The following is an 18,809-nucleotide window of genomic DNA, read 5'->3' as shown; positions in this document are numbered from 1 at the left end:
TAGATGAACCCAATGTTTTGACTCTGTATAAGGCAGCTTCCTATTACAACTCCCATCAGCCCCAGCATTATTTTGCTACACTGTCTGGGACACCTAAGACAGTCAGCTTTTGGGGGGTTAGGCTTAGTTTACCCATATGCTCTCTTTCAGATAAACGAAAAGTTACTAAACTTCAGAACCTTCCCTGATCTTTCCAAATGACAAGATCCACACACACCGCCATGTTCTAGCCTATCTTAAAAAAGGGCTACATGAAGAAGTTGCCCCAGTGCAGTGGCTGGAACGTGCCCCATATTCTAGCCCTCTTTCACTGATGAGAGTAGCTCAGGGACAGATGATAGTTTTCCTCCTGCTTGTTTGCTAATAATGTGCCATCTTCTTCATCCAGGGACCATGAAAGCAGCTGTGATTACAGGCCTGTTCGCTGCCCCAACAACCCCAGCTGCCCGCCACTTCTCAAGATGAACCTGGAAGCGCACCTCAAGGAGTGTGAGCACATCAAGTGCCCCCATTCCAAATATGGGTAAGCAGAGGGGCAGAATCCTGAAGATTTAAACAGGGACCTACTTGGAACACCTTTTATTCTCTTCTTGTTGTTGTTGTTGTTGTTGTGATGATGATCTTTTGGGTAAGTGGGAAGGTTGTTTTGTTAAGTATGCTATTTGAACAACCACTTTCCAAGTCTTAAAAGTGGTGGTTTCAATTTTGATTCTTACTAAATGTAATTATATAAGCCGCTTTGAGGCTGTTCCTTTGTAAAATGACTCATGAATGACAACAACAATGCTAATGCCAAAGATCAATCCTCAAGCTCTTCCCCATAATGCATTGCTGAGCCCCCATAATGCTCAACTCCATCCTTCCCCAGCCTGGTGCCCTGCAGATGTTTTTGCCGACAACTCTCATCGGTCCCATCCGGGATGCAATCCAAAACATCTAGAGGACCAGTAGGGTGGTGAAGGCCACTATAACTACTCCTTTCCTTTAGGTCAGAGGTCAGGAACCTCGGGCCTAGCGGCTGAATGCAACCCTGGGGGCCTTTCTCTAGTTGGTAAATGGTACTCCCCCAGGCAGTGCCCATCCATGCTCTCTCTACACCCTCCTCAAGTGCCTTTGCCTGCCAGGAATGCGTCTTTGAATTGTGTTAATGCCTCTTGCTTGTCTGGATGGAGAGGTGTGTGTGAGTCAGTGCAGAAACCTCTGACTTTTGCACGGTTGGAATGGAGCCTACATAAAGGTAGTAAGTAGCCCATTCACTTTTGTTCTGCTCACTTGTTGCCTCTGGCTCTGCTCACCACCAGCATGCGACCTGCCACCTCCCAATGGTTGCTTTAGGCAGGGGAAATGTAGCCCTTAGGCTGAAAGAAGTCCCTTCATCCCTGCTCTAGGTGTACATTCATAGGAAACCAAGACACATACGAGACCCACTTGGAAATGTGCAAGTTTGAGGGCCTGAAGGAGTTCCTCCAGCAGACAGACGATCGCTTCCACGAGATGCAGGTGGCCATGGCACAGAAGGACCAGGAGATTGCTTTTCTGCGCTCCATGCTGGGCAAGCTCTCGGAGAAGATCGACCAGCTGGAGAAGAACCTAGAGCTGAAGTTTGGTAGGTTCCCCCTCTGATGTGGTGGAGGGAGTTGAGAGAAGCTTTGGGAGGGCATGAGCCAAATCTTTAAATGACCAAGAATGCCACTAGGCAGCCCTGAATATTAGGACTTTCTTTTTAAGAGGATTGTCACCTCAAAAAGGTGTTTGGGACTTTTCAGTTTAGAGAAAAGACAAGTAAGACATGACAGAAGTTTGTAAAATTACGCACGGCATGGAGAAAGTGGATAGAGGAAAGTTTTTCTTTCTCATAACACTATAATTTGTTGGCATCCAATGAACCCAAATGTTGGATGCTTCAGGATAGAAAAAAAAGTTCTTCACACAGCACATAGTTAAAACTATGGAACTCACTCCTATTGGAGGCAGTGGTGGCTTTAAAAGAGGATTATGTAAATTCATGGAGGAGAAGACTACCAGTGGCTACTAGCCACAATGGCTGTGATCTGGCTCCATGACCAGAGGCATTATGCTTCTGAATGCTAGTTGCTGGAAGCTGCAGGAGGGATGAGTGCTCTTGCGCTCAGGTCCTGCTTGAGGGCTTTCCATAGGCACCTGGTTCAGTATAATATTTATGACCAGTAAGACTTAAAAGGACTGGGATTATGGGGTTGGGGTGGCCTGTACAGTTGGAAATATCAAGCAAAATTTTAATACATGTGTGTGTGCGCGCACCCACACACCTACACCTGAGTTTGCTTTTAGAAATTACAAGCTCTTTTCTCCCAATTTTGTCACTCTTTAGATGTCCTGGACGAGAATCAGAGCAAGCTGAGTGAGGATCTGATGGAGTTCCGGAGAGACGCTTCCATGTTGAACGTGAGCATTGCTGCTTGTAATGCAGAGTGTCCAAGCTCAGAGTGCCCCTTGGGCATAGAGGCAGAGTAACCCCATGCAGTTCTGCCTCCTGCCTGGGTCTGAAGAGGGAGGTGGGGAGCTCTGTGGGCTTGCCTCTGCCCCTGGGGCTCTCAGAGTGGCTGTTGAAGGCAGAGCAAAGTGACATCCCTCCAGCTGATGCAGCTTGTGTCTGCATCTTGGGCGAGCTGAGCTTTGAGCACCTCTGGTGCACTGAGACAAAACAAGATGCTCTTCCCTTCCCTTCAGGTTGATTGTTAGTTGCACGGGTTTATATTCCGGCTCCTTTCCCAACTCCAACAAAACCCTCCCCTGCTCTGTTTGAGACATAGGATGAAGTTTGGAAGAACCCTGTACCCCTTGGGGGAATGGGAGTCCTAGCAATGACAAATTTTTGGTGGTCCGTAAGGCCAGCTAAAGTTTGTCAACCTCAAATGTATCATCTTGCTATCTTACCATTGGATGGCCTCACCCCTTGAGAGTGATGGCGTCCCAGACATTTCCGCTCTCATGTGATTATGGCTGCTCTGGCCCTAACCTGCCTTAACTTGCTGTTTTAGGATGAGCTGTCCCACATCAATGCCCGGCTGAACATGGGAATCTTGGGCTGTGAGTACCCTGTTCTTTCTTTCCCCAAGCACTGGCAGAATTTCTTTGTTTCTGGATTTTGAGGTTTTTCGTTGGTTGGTTGGTTGGTTTGCTCGCTTGATTCCAAACTGTGCAGATGCCCTGAGAACCGCCTCCCATTTAATGAGGGCAAGGGTAGGTTGCAAATGTAAGGACATATTAGTAGGTTTAATTGGACCATCTTAGATTGGAGTAAGATTATGCCAGGCTTCCAATTTTACAAAAGTTTTCCAGGGAGGCCTGGAAATGGAGCAAAACCTCAGGCTCATGGTGGAGCAGTTTGAACAAACACTGGTTGTCCATATGCAACCATACACTAGCTTTAAAGAACACCAAAGGAAACACAATATTTGGTTTCCACTGAAGCAATAGTTGTATGTCGATAGTGCAACAGTCATTGTTATAAGAGGGCTGCTGGGCGGGATAGACCCACCATGGTCTGATCCTGCAGCCCTGTTCTTATGTAGGAATAGCTTCTCAGCACCCTCCCCAAAAAGCAGTTCAGGGGGTTCTGCCTATAGAAAGCAGTGGCAGCTTCAGGTGTGTAAGTCAGAGCTTCCTAAGAGGACATTGATCCTTGGCGGGGGTCCTGCTCTCATGCTGCTGGTATTGCCTTCTTCTTCCTCTCCCCCTGCAGCATACGACCCCCAGCAGATCTTCAAGTGCAAAGGCACTTTTGTTGGTCACCAGGGCCCTGTCTGGTGCCTGTGCGTCTACTCCATAGGGGACTTGCTCTTCAGCGGTTCTTCAGACAAGACGATTAAGGTAAGAGCTGCTTGTTTCTGAGCCTGCACTGAAGCCACAAGGAACCTCCAGTCTGCAAGGTTGAGGCAGTCTCAGTGAGGGTTTTCTTTTTTAAAAAAGTTTGCATGTTGCTATTCCTCAGGTGGTCATTTGCAACAAGCTGTAAAATTAAGGAACTGAGCACCTCCCTTGTTTATGAGGAGCAGGCAAAAGACTGAAAACTGAAGTAACCATTAACATTACAGTGGTACCTCGGTTTAAGAACAGCCCTGTTTACGAACTATTCGGTTTACAAACTCTCCAAAACCAGAAGTAGTGTCCCGGTTTGCAAACTTTACCTCGGTCTAAGAACAGAATCCAAAAGGTGAAAGGGCACCGGCGGCTGGAGGCCTCATTAGGGAAAGCGCGCCTCGGTTTAAGAACGGTTTCAGTTTAAGAATGGTCTTCTGGAATGGATTAAGTTTGTAAACCGAGGTACCTCTGTATAGTAAACGGATGGAAATTAATATGTCTTCTGAAAATTATTACTCCTCCTCCAGTCCTCCACAGTGCCAAGCAGACATAAAACACTTGTTTCCATTAAAAGAGCTGAGAAAAAGAGGGGTTGGGGTGAGGAACTAATATTCATAGAATACTACATGACTTTAATCAGCCCCATTTTCTCAGTTTCCGCTTCATATTTGAAAAATGGAAAGTTTGCCTGAATTTGAAACAAGCTTCCAAGTGTGGAGTCCTAGCTCTTAGGAGGGGAAAGGATACTGCAGGTCTCTAGTGAGCCATGTCATTTTAACAGGGTACACCACACCAGGGGTCAGCAAACTTTTTCAGCAGGGGGCTGGTGCACTGCCCCTCAGACCTTGGGGGGGGGGGGTCAGTATATTTTGAAAAAAGAAGAAGAAAGGAACAAATTCCTATGCCCCACAAATAACCCAGAGATGCATTTTAAATAAAAGGACACATTCTACTTATGTAAAAACACTCTGATTCCCAGACCATCCACGGGCCGGATTTAGAAGGCGATTGGACCAGATCTGGCCCCTGGGCCTTGGTTTGCCTACCCATGGGATACACGTTTAGATCCAAGCAAGGACTTGGAAGGGAGGGTTGGGCACTTCTCAGAGCAGCTATGTACTCTAATCCTCTCCTTCTGGAATTACTTCTCAGTGGACATGCACTTGCAAAGCCTTCTGAGTATGAACCAAGGAAGGGCATGACAACAAAACCACCCATTTCTTCTGCCCTGCCCTTGGGCTCCCTGCTCTCTGCCAAATATCTGTCACAAAAAGAACTGCTAGGGATTGCATTTCTCTGTTTCTGGCTCCCTAGGAAAACCTGCCTATTCACTGACTTTCCTGGACTGGCTTATCTTGGCCTGAAAGTCGGGAAAGCAGGTGCTCAGATGACAGGCAACCTGCTTCCTGCCTTCCCAGCTGTGGCATTTCGGCTGACTTCCTGCCCTGGTTCCTGGTTGCTCCGGAGCCCAGTCACATGACTCCCCCCTTCTGTTTCCTGTTAGGTGTGGGATACCTGTACCACATACAAGTGCCAAAAAACCTTGGAAGGCCATGATGGGATAGTCCTGGCTCTCTGCATCCAGGGGTGAGTCAGAGCGGCCACTCTTTCTTTTGTGCGGCTGCTTGTGTGCTGAATCCAAATAGGAGTCGTTCTCAAACCCAGTATTTTCCTGATTGCAAAGAGGTTTTACAAGTGCTCTCGTAACATGGTATTTGCTGCTGCTCCAGTTATTCAGTTGGGTGAACTGAGCTTCTAGTGGTAACTCTGGAAATTTCCTTCAGGCAAATCCATCTCCCTTTATTCAGGGCTGTGTAGATTAAAATTCTCCAAGAAAGATTGAATTCTGTATGAATTGTGCCAATAGAGCAGCATTGCACATTTTTTGTTACTTTCCATAATTCTGGTTTTGCTGTTGGGGGAGGGGGGTGTTCATAAGCTATGCAGGGCAGCTCCAACCCCTGATTTTTGGAAATCCTCAACATCCCCTCTCTCACTTCTGAGGCTTCAGCTGCCACTTTCCTGCATCTTTTCACAGCCATGAGAGCTAGAAGGGTGCTTATTTTTTATTATGAAAGTTAAGCTTCTCTGGAAGATAAAATGTCCAGCTGATCATTTGCATTGGGCATTTTATTCTGTGCTCGAGGGGAATCCCATACCTCTTAGCATAGGCTTGCCAAATAACATCATCAAAGTTAGTAGTCCACAAGATTTTACAGACTTACCTACCCACACTTGCCTATATCAATCACATCACTAGCAGCCTGAAGATAACAAACAGCTCTCTGTCTCTCCTGAGCAAACCTCCCCTGCCTGATTGCTTGGAAGTGGTTGTTGCTCACCACAAGCACCCAGGCCAAACCAGCTGTGCTTTCTCTTCTTCGGACGGCCGTCTTATCACTCCCTGAAGGTCTTTGTTTCTCTTTTGCCCAGGAATAAGCTGTACAGTGGCTCTGCTGACTGCACCATCATTGTAAGTATCCAAGTCTGGGAAGGGCCTGGCTCTTGCTTTATTGAGGGCGGAGGGGGAGTCTGTGGAAAAAGCTCTTCCTCTCTGTGCTGTGGAGGGCATGGCCAGGAACAATTTTACATGCCCTGCCTTTTTGTAATCTTTGCAGGTCTGGGATATTCAAACCTTGCAGAAAGTTAACACTATCCGGGCCCATGACAATCCTGTCTGCACGCTGGTCTCGTCACACAACATGCTTTTCAGTGGCTCCCTAAAAGCCATCAAGGTACCATTTAGGATTGGGTCCTCCAGCCAAAGAAGGCCCCCAGACCATCCCTTCTTCTTTTTCCCCTCCTGGTTTCTAGGCCACCTTTCCTCAACCCTCATCCTCCACTTCTAAATTCTGACTTTTTATGTAAAAAAATCTCTCTTCACTGTTGCTGATTCCTCCTCCAGTTACCCCATTCCCTCATCTAGCAGGCTGTACTAATTTCCCTCGCCCCATTCAACTTTACCATTCACGAAACCTGTGGTTGAGCAACAGAGAGATTCCCACTTCTTATGTATTATAATACATTTACGGTCGTACCTTGGATCTCAAACGGCTTAGTTGCCAAACATTTCGGCTCCCGAATGATCAAAAAACAGAAGTGAGTATTCCAGTTTTCAAACTTCTTTTGGGACCCTCATGTCCGACAAGGCTTCCGCAGCTTCCAATTGGCTATAGGAGCTTCCTGCAGCCAATCAGAAGCCGCGCTTTGGTTTCTGAACGTTTTGGAAGTTGGAAGGACTTCCGTAATGGATTCCGTTCAACTTCCAAGGTACCACAGTGTATCCCACACTTCTGGTAAGAGAGATGTACATGGTTCTCTCCCACCACCCTTTATCCCCACAGAAACCCTGTGAAGTAGGTTAGACTGAGGGATGGTGCCCCCAGGCCATTCTGTGAACTCTGTCCCTCTCTTCTTGCTTTCTCTCTCTCTCACACACACACACAAGAGAGAGCGCTATTTGCAGTGTAACTAGAGCTATTTGCAGCGTGGTTGGCTTGTGAGATGCTGTGCTGTAGCCTGTCCATAGACTGATCTATGGAGATGTGGTGGGAGGGTGGGCAGACGAGCAGAGACTAAAAAGCAACCTTCTGCTCAAAGGTACGATTCTGCCTGTCCTTCTGGTCTCCAGGTCTGGGACATCGTGGGCACTGAGCTGAAGCTGAAGAAGGAGCTGACGGGCCTTAACCACTGGGTCCGTGCGCTGGTGGCATCCCAGAATCACCTCTACAGTGGCTCCTACCAAACGATCAAGGTATGTGCACTCCCAGATTCCTCACCCACCCATTCCATCCCCCCCAATATGTGCATCATTGTCTGCTGCCATTTTTCTTTTCAACCCAAGCACATCAATCTTCCCTCCCATCTTTTTCTGCCCTAGATCTGGGACATTCGGAACTTGGAGTGTGTACATGTCCTGCAGACGTCGGGTGGGAGCGTCTACTCTATCGCTGTCACCAACCACCACATTGTCTGCGGCACCTATGAGAATCTCATTCACGTAAGGGTGGCGAAGGCTTGGAGTCAGGGGTGCAAAGGTGCTGGGGTTTTGCAGTCTACACAGGTGGGTGGTGGATCACACCCCCCCCCCCACACACTGTGGCCTCATCCAACGCTTTGTGGTGCTTGGCAAGCCAACACTGGCAGAACGAAAGCTCTGGCAGCGGGAGTGCTTTGCTGTGTCCATGCAGGTTTGGAAGGTAATCCTAGGTCCTCGCTTCCTCCCGATTCCAGGTGTGGGACATTGAGTCCAAAGAGCAGGTGCGTACCCTGACGGGACACGTGGGCACCGTGTATGCCCTAGCGGTCATCTCCACGCCAGACCAAACCAAAGTCTTCAGCGCTTCTTATGACCGGTCATTGCGGGTGAGGCACTGCTAGCTGGGGCAGAGGGATGTGCTTTGGGGAGGAAACAGAGGCTGGCTATTATTATTATTATTATTATTATTATTATTATTATTATTACTGGTAACATTTGAATAGTGAGGGGAGTGGGTTGATCAGGTTAAACCAGCATTTTTCAAAACTGCCATTTAGGGGCGGGAGAGGCAGTATGGCTATTGGTGTCCAAGCAGTGTCTCCATGGTATGACTGGCAATAGGGAAATCCCAACCCTTTCACCAGGGTCACAACAGAGAGCTCCTTCTCACAGCACATAGGTAAACTATGGCACTTGTTCCCAGAGAAGGCAGTGATGGCCACAAACCTAGATGGCTTGAAAAGAGGGTAGACAAATTCATGGAGTATAAGGCTCTTAGCCAGGATGGCTATGCTCTGCCTCCACAGTTGGAGGCAGCGATGCTTCTGAATAGGGGAGAAGGCTCTTGTGCTTGAATCCTGCTTGTGGGTTTACCACAGGTATCTGGTTAGCCACTGCGAGAACAGGATGCTGGACTAGATGGGCCACCCACAGGCCTGATCCAGTAGGCTCTTCTTATGTCTGTACCCTGCAAATGTGCTTGCAGAGTACAGTAGTCTGTTTTGGTTCTCATGGCCTGAATTTAAGTGTGCTTCAAAAATCCTTGATACTGATAGGAGGGAGTGGGTTGGGACAGAGCTTGATGGTGCTAGCCTGGAGCATTTTTGAAGCACTTCATTCTTGATAATAGCTTGTGTTCTTTGCCCAGGTATGGAGCATGGATAACATGATCTGCACTCAGACTCTGCTACGCCACCAGGGCAGCGTCACAGCACTGGCTGTCTCTCGGGGTCGCCTGTTTTCTGGTGCTGTTGACAGCACGGTTAAGGTAGGTCGCTGATGTATTCAGGGGGGTGCACAGCGTTGAGCAGGAGGGAACAGCATCACGCCACATTAGGCAGGCAGGTTGTTGAGCAGGTTTAGCTGTCGGAGCACTGCTGCTCCCTGAACCCACCAGCGCCTTCACACCAGAGTTCCTTACACTGCAGATATGCATGTGGCAGAAAAGGCGGTGTGGGTCCATGAATGTGAGCCAGTGGCCTGTTGCAGAACACCTTCCTTCTAGCACAGGCAAATGTAGAAAGTTATTGGCCAGAGTGAGAGGGCTTTTTCTGTTTCTTATCTGATTGAGCAGGAGGGAAACTTGGATCAAGCTATTCCGGGTGCCTATCTGTTTGCTGTGGTTTGCAGGGTTAAGAGCTTGCTGCAGCAACAGTGTACTGCTGAATCCTGTCTCCTTGGAGTTCTGATAGTCTAGCACAGCTTGTCTGTGCTGGCCTGTGGCTGAGAGGAGTTTTGCCCTAAAACATCTGGAAGAGACTAGATTAGAAGAGGCTGGTCTAGCATGCCTCTTCCCCATGCCCCATGAGTTGGGGTAGACTGCCTGGACCACCCAGTCCCCAAGCAGTTTGTGCTCTTTTGCTCATTTCTCAGCACTAGCCCAACCGAATCATCTGATTTGTTATTTGCTTAGTTAGGTTGTATCTCTGATTATTAAGGGTGTGTGTGTGAATTTTGCTAAGGGCCCAAGTCCTGGCTGCCCCTCTCCCTCTGTAACCTCGTAGGGCCCTCGCTCCAAGCAGTTACCCATATGATGTGTACCTTTAAGGCAGCCTTTGTCAACCTGGTGCCCCCCAGATGCTTGGGACTACAACTCCCATCATCGCTGTGCTGACTGGGGCTCACGAGAGTTGTAGCCAAAACATCTGGAGGCCCCCAAGTTGGAGGAAGACTATTTAAGGGCAAGATTTCTGAAGCAGATTTTTCTTGAGTTGGCAACTTTGTGGAATCAGCACATTCCCAGACAGCAGCCTTCCATGAGTTGTTGCAGAGTCCCGGAATGGTTTATTCTCATAAGCTAGTGATTAGTCAACCTTCTGCCTACTTGGCAGTGCAAAAACTCTTGCAGTTGTCATGCATACGTCAGGGGCAGATGTGGCTGGTGTGCAGAGGTGAGATGGATGGGTCACAAGTTGTGTGGCCCTCACTGGTAGATCTGCTGGTTTGAACCCCTGTGGGGTCTCTCGCCATGTGGGGCAGGTATTGTCTGCACCTAACCTTGCAGCAGATTGGCCCTCTCTTGCGCAGGCCCTACTGACTTTCCTTCCTGCCGCAGGTTTGGACATGCTAGTGGGTGCCACTGCCTGCTTGTGGACGGCAGACTACCAAATAATCCTCCGGCTCACACATGTCGTCCTGCTTCCTTGCACTCCAACGCCCTTCCCACTGTGCACGCCAGCCGTGAGTGAGCTTCACAACCCACGTACCTCAGCACTGCCACCCCTGACGCAGCAGGCCCTGTCCCAAGCAGGGCTGTTTGGAGATAAAGCTCGCAAGACCACATCACAGCGGCACCGTTTCTGATGGAACAAGTAGGGCACTGCAGCCTCAAGACAGCAGCGTTTGGGTGAAGTGGGATTAGATCGATGATCCAGGTGTGAGCACCCACAATGCACCTTTGCCAACAGCAGTGCCAGAGCCAAGGATTGGGGGTGACGGGCGGAAGACCCCTCTCTTCTGGCATTTAAATGTATCTGCTAAGCTCTTTCATTTGTGCCCACCGCCAATGATAAAGACCAGTTTTCCCCTCATGTAACCAGGTACGATTTTTATGTCTCAAAGATTCCCATCCCTCGCATCAGGTACCGCAAGGCCATCCATTCACAGCATCATGTCATAACGGCACCAAGCCCCCAATGGTTTAAAACAAAAACAGGGAGAGCCCACTGTTGTGTTTTTACTGACATTTTCTACTGTTTTTAAGATTGTGATATAGATTTGGATTATTTCTTCCTTGACAATAAAAATGGACCATTGTTTTAGGCCAGCATGAGTTATTGACCAGCTTGGAGCATCTTAGCAAAAGGAGTGTAACGTCTCTTTGATAGTTAACCTACCTTGCAGCCCCAGCTCGTTATCAGAGACAAGCGATTTCAAAGTTTACTAGCCCACACCTACCTGAGGGTACTTCTGTTCCTACTAGCTAGTGAATTTGACAATTTTGTTTCCCCACTTTTTTACACAAGTATTGCAGAGAAATGGCAGAAGACTTGGATTTGCTTCTTTGAAGGTGTACATCATGCCACCAGCTGTCAAAGGTGGAATGCTTTAATAATAGCCACGGGAATGTGCACTTTCGCCCTTGTCAAGAAAACACTTGTGTTGATGCAAGAGCTGAAATGAAACCTTTTATCTCCGTATCTTTGCAGACTATGTGCTGCACCAAGGAAGATAGCTTTGGCCTCTATGCGCTGTTTGTGAGCTTCCCAGAAGATCTAGATCTTAGGTGCTGATTTGGTCCCACTTTTGGAAATCAGAAGTAGCTGTTGTTAAAGTTGGTGCTTTAATACGTTTGTAGGTGGGTGTTGGCTGTGGAAATGAAATGAAAACAGGTGCCCATCCGCTCCCTTCCTCCCAAGCTCCAGTTTGTTGAACTTTGTGGGTGCATAGAAGCAGGGAAAATCTGGCCTCAGCAAAGTGAGAGAAGCAGAAAGGCTGGAATGCTCAATAAGTAGACAGACGCTCACTGTCCCCTGCCTCCCACCCACCTTTTCACCATCAAATGGGTGAATCACAGAACTGCGAAGTTGGGAGGGATCCGAAACTCCTGCAATGATGGCACAATGTGAAAGAGGCTAGCTCTGCAGACTGCTAAACACTTTCGTGCTTTGTTCCACTAGATAGGGCTACCAAGCGTCTAAATCGCCAAGACCCACCTGTGTGACTGGCACTCAGCATCTATTCCCAGTTAAGTACAGTTCAGACTTTCCCCCCTTTGGCTGCAGCCAAAACAAGAGTTTCACAGGACCAGACAATTTGGACATTTATTAAGCACTGATGGCCATCAGTGCATCCACAGCGCCGCCTACCTGTCTATTGTAAAATTGCAGCATGAGCCGATCGCTCAGCACCATAGCGTCCTTGCATGCACCCAGCAGTTTAGCACCTCATGGAAAACTGCCTTTGGAGGTCGTTTCCCAATAAAAAATATTATTAGTGTTAACGTCATGTTATGTATAGTCATGGCAAGCGAGGAGGGCATCTTTCCCATGTTCTTAAGTATTTGTACCCAGACAACTTCTATTTTTTTTCCTTTTTTCCTTTTTTTTTAAATAGGAGCAAATATTTTTTACAGCACCACAAAAGCCATCAAATATTATAATAATACAGTTGGGGATGCAAGAAGCAAGGAAAGGAGGCTGGCAGCAAGATGCATAGCTTTGACAGAAATGGGAAAAATACAATACAGTTTCCATAACTTAATAATAAAAATATATATAATATATTTATAATATATATAATATGTATATATCCAGCATTAGAATCTTGGAATATTCTTTCTTTTCTTTTTTAAGATACATTTTCTTTCTTTTTAATTTTTTTTTTTTACAACAGGTATCTTCATGTTGTCGTTTTATTTATTTTTTATTTATTTTAATGTAAGAAATTTCAAAGTTGTGCCAGACACATTTTGGAGATCAGCAAAGACAGAGCTATCTGTGCTTGAGAAAAGAAACGAGTGTCACCACTCAGACATAGACACCTGGATTTCAAATAAACAGAAACGAACAAACAAAAAATACCCACAGTGCCAGGGAACCATAGGTTATGATGTTCCAGACCAAAAAAAAAAAGCCAGTTCTAAAAAAAACAAAATTGGATTGACTCCCATTTGTACAATGATATACAGCTGTGCATACATTACCTACTTCCACACACATGCATTTAAACACGCTCACACATATACACACATGTGGCTGCTCACACACACACCCCAACTTAAAAACAGAAACTGCCGTACAGAAAAGAACACGCTGAGAGATGAGATTTAACAAAAATTCTGAAAACAAGGCACATCCTTTGATTTTTGTTTAAAACTGTAAAAATAAACATGGCAACAAAAAAAATCCCATATAACAAAAACGTAATATTTTTGCACACTTTGAAACAAGATAAACTGTACCTTTTAAAAAACATTGTGCTACTCTTAAATGATGTCACCACAAGACACACAGCTTATTATAAGTCTAATAGTCAAGCTAAACTCCAGTTCTTTCAATTTTATCTCTTAAAACTGTTTAATATACAGTTGATAATATTTTAAAATCTTTTTAATATATATTAAAGTCCTTTCTGATATTTTTTTTGTTAATTATCTCTGGGGGTGGGTGGGAAATCCATTCTTAAATAATTTCTTTCCAATAAATTAATACTTCTTTTATATAGCTTATTTTTCTCATCCCTTTATCACACGCCAAAGGGGACAGAAAATTCTTTTGTTTTTGTTTTCACATGTAAGAACATTCATAAACATGGCTGTTGCAAGAGGAAGAGAGACCCTCTACCAAAGCAATAATAAACTCAACAACAGAACCCAACTCTGCTTTTTTTTCCAGCCTGTCACTACACTGGCCCTATGTAGCAAAAGCACAGGCATCAAAATCAAGTGGGTTTAAGAGGCTTGGTGGTCTTGCTTGGAAAAATAGTCATGGTGCAGGACGGCTGGAAGGGGGTTCTCCTGAGTTGTTGATCTGACCTGATTGGTTGAGATTCGCGAGTGGACCATCCCTCAAGCCAAGGCAGGGCGCTGCCCCCCTTTTCTTGTCTTACAGATTTTTTAAAAAATGAAATGAGCTGCAAGTAAAGAGGAGAACAAAGAGGAAAGAGAGAGAGAGAGACTGACACAGACAGTTACTAAACATTAGAAATGGGTGAATGGTGAGGTGATATAAAAAAAGGATGACTTTGGACCTAAGAAGAGCCTCAGAGGCTCACAAAGTTTCATGCCCAAGGCATATAATGTCATCATTTGGCCTCAAAACTGCAGGGAGAACAATTCCCTGAGTAATTACTTGCTTAGGAAGAAGGGTTCCAGTGCTTTTGGTGGGAACAGAAGGGGGTTCCTTATCTTAAGAGGAAGCCTGAAGGCCCACAGCAACCAAAATCTCTGATCCAATGATAGCTTTTCTCTCTCTATCACTGCCAGATGATTTCTGGTGCTTATACAGCTATGAATCCAAAGGCAAGATGGAACACAAGGGAGCAACATTTAGAGAAAGATATGGCCATGGTGCAAGTGTTAGCAGCAATGAGGAAGAGAGCAGATCAGAATTAGGTGTCTGAAGCACCGAAAGAGTCCAAAAACTTATAGGGGCAACATGAACTAAATGTAAACCTCGCTGCACGTTAAACAAAACCCCCAGAGATTACAGCACCGGGACTGAAGCTGCAGCCTTCTGCTGCAAGTGGCAATGAAGATACAGATTTTTGAGATGCCTTTTTGGATTTGTCTTGGTGAAGAATGGCTGTAGTCCTTGTGGTGGTTTTAAAAGGAAGAGTGCCCACAAGGGAAGGATGAAATGCAGCAGGCCACAGACACTTAAAAGGCAGCCAGGGCTCAACAGTAGGAAATGCATTTCAACTGTTAAAAACAATGGGGTCTGGGCAGAATGTCATTCCAAGGATCTCCAAAATCTCCTTCGATGGAAGACACTACAGGCCAGTCATCACAGCCAAACCAGTAATCTTGAAATACTTGCCAAAAGGTTTAGTTAAGTCATAATAATGTCCAATGCCAAGATAGCTTCCAGTCCAACAGGACAGAAAAAAACACGGGTTCATGCTTGCCCACTGCCATAAAGAATGCATGACAAGCTAGTCAACTTTGGTGCTGCGAGACTCTGAAATGACCTCCACTTCCTGCCAGGCTACCACCACCACCACCACCATCACTTGGTTTCCTCTACTGGTAATTGATTCAAGTATCCAACCATCAAGATTAACTTAAGACTGGATTCTCACAGGGGACAGTTTTACCTTGCCAAGAAATGCCCCAGGAAGGAAGAAGAGGAGTATTCCATTGCTGCTTTAAGAAGAGAAGATTGCAGCAGGAGAGTGGATAATCCGTTATTGGAGATTCCAACATTGTGCTTCTTTTTGAGAATGACACGGGACCATGATGTGGCAGCCGGGAAGATTAGAAGAACCTTGTGTGCCAGGTGTTAACAGCTGTGGACCAATCCAAAGGGAGCTGCTCTGCTACTCCCATGATGCTTTGAGCATTCAGAGACTGGCTCTCATGCCTTAACTCCCTGCAATGTACAAAGATCCCCACTGCAACCAACTAAAGAACAAGGGGACTTGCAGGGAGGTCACGACCAATTCAGTCTACATGCTACAAAACCTCTGGATAACCTTACAGCCTTTGAGGCACCTAGAACCCAACCTTCTGTTGAGAGATCCTTCCCCATAAACTCCTACAATGCTGAGAGCCTCAACCTTGCAAGGGCCCTAAGCCAGAAAAGAACCAAGCAAGACATAATGTTGGGCACTGGCGGAACAGCTTCACCTTGCTGCTGGTGGTCCCTCTCCCAACACCCAACAGCTCTCAGGTTGGTTAGGATATTGCAAGAGTTGACACTAGACAGGTGGTGCAGACACTGACGCATTTTTCATAGTTGCACACACCAAAAGTTCCTGCGCCTTGGGTGGACCTTCCTGGGAGACTGCACTTGCTCAGGCCATACAGCACTGCAAGCCCAACAGGGCTGCCTCTGCAGGGGTCATCTCCATGTCAGGCCTCTCTTAGCTAGCAAGCCACCATCCTCAGCACTACAAGCTGTTGTGTGTCCACAATCTGCTGAGAATTGCAAACGAGATACGAGTTGAGAGTCAGAGACTGAAATCACATCCCAGCTAACTATTGCAATTCACTCGCCTTGGCAGAACCAATTTGGATAGTTGTGGTGCAACCGTTATTGCATTTGGAACAACAGAAATGGAAGCGGCAGGGGAGTCCTCTTTTACCAAACTCCTGCTAGACTACAAAACTACCACTGGCCCCTGCTCAGTGCTGCTGCTTCTCCACCAAAAGCTCTGCAAGATCAATACATTATATTGCCCATGTCTGTTTACTGCCTCCTTAACTCTGCCCCACTTCCTGTTCCTCCCGGGAATAACCACTGTAGACAGTACTTAAGGAGGGCTGCATTGTCTAAATCAACAACAAACTCTTTGGAAACAAGTGCCTTGAAGTGTGAGAGAGTGCAACCAAAGTCTCTCATGCTCATAACCCCAGCTGCCCTAAGGATAGAGAGATATATGTATATCTTTAAAAGAAAAAATCGGGAATAAATATTCATTTATGGCAGCTCCTGAAGCCACCAGGGATATATTTACAGGGTTTTTTTGGCCAGGATTTTTTGTTTTCCTTTTTCCCCATTTCCCCTTTTTATGTTTCAACACTGTATCAGTCATGCAAATGTACCAAAGCTTTTGCGCGGCCCTTGCCAGGAACAATACTTTTTTTTTCAAGGCAAACAAACAGGAGAAGAAGAAGAAGAAGAAGAAGAAGAAAAAGGAGCTTATTTCTCAAATGGGACTCGTTTAACGGAACAGAACTTCTTACAGTCACAGCTTCATTATCACCAGGAGAAGACAAACACCTTTCGGGACAAAGAAACGAAGCATGCAGCTAGCCGAAAGCCTCCTCGACTCAACGGCTTCCCTTGGGCATTCTCCTGCCCCGCCTTTTCCAGCGCTTCCCAATAAGGGCAGATGGGCACAGGAACCAAGACAGCAGCACAGGAGAGAGAGGACAGCGGTGCTCAGTCAAGGAACAATACCAACACGGAAGGCAAGAAGAGTTTCACTAAGACGAGATTCCACCCCAAACAGAAAACATGAAGAACCAGAGAAGACTCCATAGTTATTTGTGCCACATTTTGATAACACACTGGGGGACTGTAGCGACTGGGGATTGGTTGGTTGGGAGAAGGGGGTGAGGGCAGGAAATACTTTCCAAATTAAACGAGGAGACTCAAATTTGACCAAGTGGAGTAGATTTGCCTGAAGATCGTCTTGCAGGTAACAGAAGTTCCTGCCCCAGGCGTACGGCTTTTTGCTTCATTCTTAGGAGAATTGAAGTCACCTTGTATCCCCCAAAGTAAACAGGTGTTAAGGAAGGAAGGGGGGAAATAACAGCGCAAGAGCGGCGGCTCTTTCCTTTTCTTTGCCGCTTCCACAAAACTCCAAGCCCCAAGAAAGCCTTCCCCAAGCATCTGGGTTTGTTTCAGCACAATCCTGAGGTAACCTTATCTTTGTGCAAACCTCAAAAGATGGAAGGGGAGGAAGGGAAGATCTTCATGGAGATGATTGTGCCCTTGTGCCCATGGCAGATCCTGAGGTTGGCTGCGATTGCTTCCCAGCTCTCATTCCAACATGGCATCCAGTTGGTCCGCAAGGTCGTCAAACATGCTGCCAATGTCATCGAGAATGCTGACTGTGCTCTTGGATTCTGCGGTGGAACTGAGGGCAAAGGACACCAGCGCGAGTTAGGAGAGCACAAGGAAGACCCTCTTTTCTCACTACACAACTTTCTACATTCTCCCATGCCTACTAGCTTTCAATAGCCCTCTCCTCCATGAATTTGTCCAATCCTCTTAAACTTGGCGGCCATCACTGCTCCCTGTGGGAGCGAATTCTAAAGTTACAACTGCACTTTGTGACAAAGGACTTCCCTTTGTCTCTCCTGAATCTTCCAACATTCATCTTCATTGGATGTCTAGAACTCACAGATATCCAGTGAAACTGAATGTTGGGAGATTCAGGAGAGATAAAAGAAAGCGTTGTGAGAGAGGCAGAAAAACTGTTCTCCATCAATTTTTTTGATGCCATACATCATTTTATAAACTTATATCACGTCACATGGACTGATCAATTAACATACAGTACTTTGTCTTCCATCCACTTAAAATAAAATTATCATTATTATTATTCATTCATTCATATGCCACCCATCTCATTGGATTGCCCCAACCACTCTGGGCAGCTTCCAACAAATTAAAACACAGCAAGACATCAAACATTAAAAACTTCCCTATACAGGGAAGTATACCAAAGAAGAACCAAAGAAAGAAAACCAAAGCTGCTTTTTCTGAGTCTCTTTAATGGAAGCAGATCACTCAGGAGGGCTAGCTAGCCACCCTTCCCTGACTCCCACCTAGTACCTCTATTCCAGCAGCCTTTTTCTCTTACATGCCCTAGCTCTTCACTTTTGTTTTGCTCCCATCCCTCCATCACCACCACCATTCCCCACTCGCCCAGCCCAGTAAAGGCCCTTACTCTGCTGCTTGCCCATCCTCTTGCTTGATCTTTTCCTCCACGGCTTGCAGAGCGGCAGCCAGGGAGGCGCTGGTCTCCTCCAGCTTCTGGTGCACGCTCTCCGTGCTGACGATCTCCACCGACGGCCCAGCCATGGAAGAGCGGGGAGGCTTGACTGGCACTGTCTGAGGGGGGGCCCCGCCGGGAGACAAGGGCTTAGCCGGGCTGGAGCACAGTGAGGGAGGCGTGCTTGAAGGCTTGATGGTGGGCGCCAGCTGCTTGGCAGGCGACGGCGCAGGCGTGGAACTGGCACTCGCCGACTGCAGGGCAGCGTGGACCTTAGGCTTGGGCGCCGTCGGGGGTGGTGTGGGCTTAGGAGAGATGGGCGGTGGTGGGGTGCCGTGGACACGCTTCACCTCTGCGAGAGAAGAGAAAAAGAGTTGCTCCT

At 46.8% G+C, this 18,809-nt stretch overlaps 2 protein-coding genes across 12 annotated transcripts in view; one reads left to right on the top strand and one right to left on the bottom strand.

Annotated features, from left to right (window-relative positions):
• The window catches only part of TRAF7 (TNF receptor associated factor 7), a 45,577-nt gene extending 34,495 nt beyond the window's left edge, over positions 1-11,082 (top strand). For all 8 annotated transcript variants that reach the window (XM_053365451.1, XM_053365454.1, XM_053365450.1 and 5 more), the window contains 13 exons: positions 389-523; positions 1,389-1,606; positions 2,351-2,424; positions 3,021-3,069; positions 3,725-3,852; positions 5,348-5,430; positions 6,277-6,316; positions 6,462-6,578; positions 7,475-7,597; positions 7,724-7,843; positions 8,077-8,208; positions 8,970-9,089; positions 10,377-11,082. In XM_053365451.1, the coding sequence (XP_053221426.1) occupies positions 389-523; positions 1,389-1,606; positions 2,351-2,424; positions 3,021-3,069; positions 3,725-3,852; positions 5,348-5,430; positions 6,277-6,316; positions 6,462-6,578; positions 7,475-7,597; positions 7,724-7,843; positions 8,077-8,208; positions 8,970-9,089; positions 10,377-10,391 (1,354 nt within the window). In that variant the 3' untranslated portion in view covers positions 10,392-11,082. The remainder of the gene's footprint in view (positions 1-388; positions 524-1,388; positions 1,607-2,350; positions 2,425-3,020; positions 3,070-3,724; positions 3,853-5,347; positions 5,431-6,276; positions 6,317-6,461; positions 6,579-7,474; positions 7,598-7,723; positions 7,844-8,076; positions 8,209-8,969; positions 9,090-10,376) is intronic.
• A 988-nt stretch (positions 11,083-12,070) lies between these two features.
• The window catches only part of CASKIN1 (CASK interacting protein 1), a 117,527-nt gene continuing 110,788 nt past the window's right edge, over positions 12,071-18,809 (bottom strand). For all 4 annotated transcript variants that reach the window (XM_053365446.1, XM_053365447.1, XM_053365448.1 and 1 more), the window contains 2 exons: positions 18,383-18,779; positions 12,071-17,566 (listed from right to left, as the gene is read on the bottom strand). In XM_053365446.1, coding sequence (XP_053221421.1) covers positions 17,470-17,566; positions 18,383-18,779 — 494 coding nt within the window. In that variant the 3' untranslated portion in view covers positions 12,071-17,469. The remainder of the gene's footprint in view (positions 17,567-18,382; positions 18,780-18,809) is intronic.

Source organism: Podarcis raffonei, chromosome 14 (genome assembly GCF_027172205.1).
Source record: "Podarcis raffonei isolate rPodRaf1 chromosome 14, rPodRaf1.pri, whole genome shotgun sequence".
NCBI classification, from domain to species: domain Eukaryota; kingdom Metazoa; phylum Chordata; class Lepidosauria; order Squamata; family Lacertidae; genus Podarcis; species Podarcis raffonei.
This window is presented reverse-complemented; position numbering and strand designations above follow the sequence as displayed.